Below are 3,191 nucleotides of genomic sequence, written 5' to 3'. Positions count from 1 at the left end.
TAATTAATAATATATAATATAATATAATTATTAATTGTACCTGCTCCATCTGTTGCAAACATAAACGTGTTTGAAGGTTTGGACCATCCGAATCGATTTCTAGCAGTGACGAAAGCTTCATAAATTGTATTTTCTTTCAGTCCTTCAAATGTGTACATTTTCGAATGCGTGTATCCTGTGCTCATTTCCGCTGGAATGTACAACTTCTTCCATCGATTATTGCTTTGAGATTTAAAAGATAATAAATACTCAATTATAGGCATGTAGCTATCGACTTCCCAAATTAATTTGTACGAATTTTTGGTATTAACGTCGTGCTGATTGGCCATTTTGAAAACAGGTGGTTGGGGTATACCTAAAACGTGCAATTAAACAGTTTTTATCGTTATTAAAATTAAATATAAATCTAACAAAAGCGAAAAGGGTCAACATGACCAAAATCAATATTTTTTGATGATATGTTTAGAAATTAAATTAAATGAATTTCTAAGTGTCCTAAAAATGGACTAAAATTTTAATTTTTTGCTAGAATTTAAACTTCCTTGCGCGCCAATTGGTCCGAATTTTTTGTGTTTATTAAAATTATTCATTCAGGGCCATAGTCAGGGATTACGTCAGGACCTGCCCTGGAAAATTTTAAGTCTGCCATTGCCGCAAGCTTGAGCTTCATAAGGATTTCGAAGTTTCTATGCGTAATTTTTCGATTGTACTTCTCCTGTATTAACAAGGGTTAACCGTTCACAAGGATCATCAGCGAATGTCTTTGATACTTCTTGCATATGAACAAAATCGTACAAAAACTTAATACTCAAGTGCATTTTATGAAGAAATGAAAATTCATCAATGTACTTCAATGAAACAGGAATTATAGCTCAATTATAATCTTTACTTTAAATTGTCCCGGCACCTCCACCAAAATTTTTAATAAATCTTTTTAGCAATTACAATATATATAAAATCGCACAAATACTTAATACTCAAGTGTATTTTCATGAAGAAACGAAAATTCATCAATGTACTACAATGAAACAGGAATTATAGCTCAATTATAATCTTTGCTTTAAATTGTCCCGGCGCCTCCACCAAAATTTTTAATAAATCTTTTTAGCTTTTCCTGATAGTGTCATTTAATTTTCTTTTTATTAGCAGCTCTAAATAAAAAAGTGTAAGGGTATTTAATTATATTCTTTTTCGCCGTACAACTGACTACTAATTTCAAAACATATCAACGCATGCATCTAATAACACGAAAACGTTGGAGGTGTATTAATGTCTTGAATTTATTTAATTAATTATATTAATTATGTAAGCATCACATTACAACAGGACTTGTTTTACATTCTCTTTTTGTTTGAATAAAATTGTTGTAAAATAAATAAGTTTGTTTTTTTATTCGACCCATTTATTTTACCTAACACAACATAAGGAGAAAAAAGTATCGCATCACTGGTGAAGATTAATTGAAATTAACTTTCACTTCTATTAACGGTAACATTCACAAATGATTTTTGTTTTGTTTTTTGGGAGTGTAGTAAAAAAAAGTGCGTTACTTCTTTAGTTTATATCGACTATTTCCAGTCAGATGCTGATCACTTATTTATACGGCCCTGGAATATATCCCTTTTATTTTTGGAAAGTTTCTTTTGTCTACTGTTTCATTTATGGGTGGTAGCTACTAGCTTTCAGGTACATAAATGGCACCGCCGTATCGATCGCCTGCGGCATTCGTTCATAACAATATTCTGATGCAGAAAATGTAATTCACTTTTGACTGTTTTTTTTAATGGATTAATCATTTTATTACGTTTTAATAACGTTTGAAATGTGTAAGGTAGGAGTGTAGTAATTATCTACTCAATGTTTCTTTCGGAGATTCAGGAATGAATAGACGGTTTTATTATTACAGATCATGTTTAATTACATTCAAAANAGAGTATTAAAATTAAAATCGCGTTCTAAATCATATCTTAATTATTGGTATATGGGAATGATGATGGGAAATCAATAGTAGACAAGATATCCAACTATAAATTTTAATTTCAATCTGCGTATGAGAGTACGGAATACATAATAAATACAATCATTCAGATAATAGACTCATGTTAAAAACTGAGAACAATATTTATTTAAATCATTGAATCACTTTGAACTTCAGTTATTCTATCAATAATTTCATCTTCGCTTTGAGTTTCCCAGTCTATAAATGTAATTGTCATGCACTTGCACGAATAAGTGAGAATATAAATGTGACACCGTTAGCTCAGCAAGCCATTAGCGCCGCCATATTGGTTATGGCTGCTCTGCCGAGCGCTTTTCAGTTTTACCCCTACTCCGCGGTCGGCTGTAATGCGGCATGCGATAGATAGACCAAAAAATTTAAGGCGATTTAATAAAAGTTTCACTTTAAAAAAACATGTCTCTTCTATACTCGCGAACGGTTAATTTAGGCATTTGAAAACCATTATTGAAGTTAAAGTTTGAAGTCCGGCTATACACAAGTGCAAAACGTGAACGTGTTTAATATGGGAAGTTGCACGCGAATTATGAAGATACCGTGGGTAGAAAAAGTTGGGAACGAGGAGATATTAGGAAAAAGCAAGAGAACAGAGGCTACTATGGAAGTCCACAAGAAATAGGCGAGATGGATTGTTAGAACACCTTCCTAGGCATCAAGGGCTGGTTAGAAACATACAAGAAAAAAATTGGAAATTTGGGTCAATGTGGTGAATCGCAGCAAATCACAACAGTTTATAGCCAAGAAGCTCGTCCATTATTTATTTTATCTATTCTTTTAAAGTGTTTCATTAAGTGACTATAATTATGATAACTAATTTATATTTGTCGGTTCAAAATATTTGGGGTGCTGGTGATAAAATCTAAAAACAGAATAATAATTCACTTTCTTTTATCAAAATCAAATTTAGCACTTAATTATTGGGATATTTACACAGTAATTGCTATTCATTTGGTTTTGAGATTCCCTTTTTAAGAAATTATTGTATAATTATTTAAGCAACATTTATCAAAAAAAAAAAATGCACTACACCCAAAAAAAAAATTTTATTTTGGATAATAGAAAAAACAATATAATTTAGAACTATACAAAAAATATACATAAAAAAAGGGCTATCAAGTGGCATTATTGAGAGATTGCGTAATTTGTTTGATCTTTCGTATTGCAGATGAACTGG

The 3,191-nt window shown here is 31.1% G+C and overlaps 2 protein-coding genes across 2 annotated transcripts in view; both read right to left on the bottom strand.

Annotated features, from left to right (window-relative positions):
- The window catches only part of LOC108732721 (dynein heavy chain 8, axonemal), a 55,280-nt gene extending 55,231 nt beyond the window's left edge, over positions 1–49 (bottom strand). Inside the window, exon 1 of the mRNA XM_025973850.1 lies at positions 41–49. Coding sequence (XP_025829635.1) covers positions 41–49 — 9 coding nt within the window. The remainder of the gene's footprint in view (positions 1–40) is intronic.
- A 537-nt stretch (positions 50–586) lies between these two features.
- Positions 587–3,191, bottom strand: part of LOC112904258 (limbic system-associated membrane protein-like) — a 23,044-nt gene continuing 20,439 nt past the window's right edge. Inside the window, exon 7 of the mRNA XM_025973849.1 lies at positions 587–621. Coding sequence (XP_025829634.1) covers positions 587–621 — 35 coding nt within the window. The remainder of the gene's footprint in view (positions 622–3,191) is intronic.

This window comes from Agrilus planipennis, unplaced genomic scaffold (assembly GCF_000699045.2).
Source record: "Agrilus planipennis isolate EAB-ADULT unplaced genomic scaffold, Apla_2.0 scaffold61, whole genome shotgun sequence".
Lineage (NCBI taxonomy): Eukaryota > Metazoa > Arthropoda > Insecta > Coleoptera > Buprestidae > Agrilus > Agrilus planipennis.
This window is presented reverse-complemented; position numbering and strand designations above follow the sequence as displayed.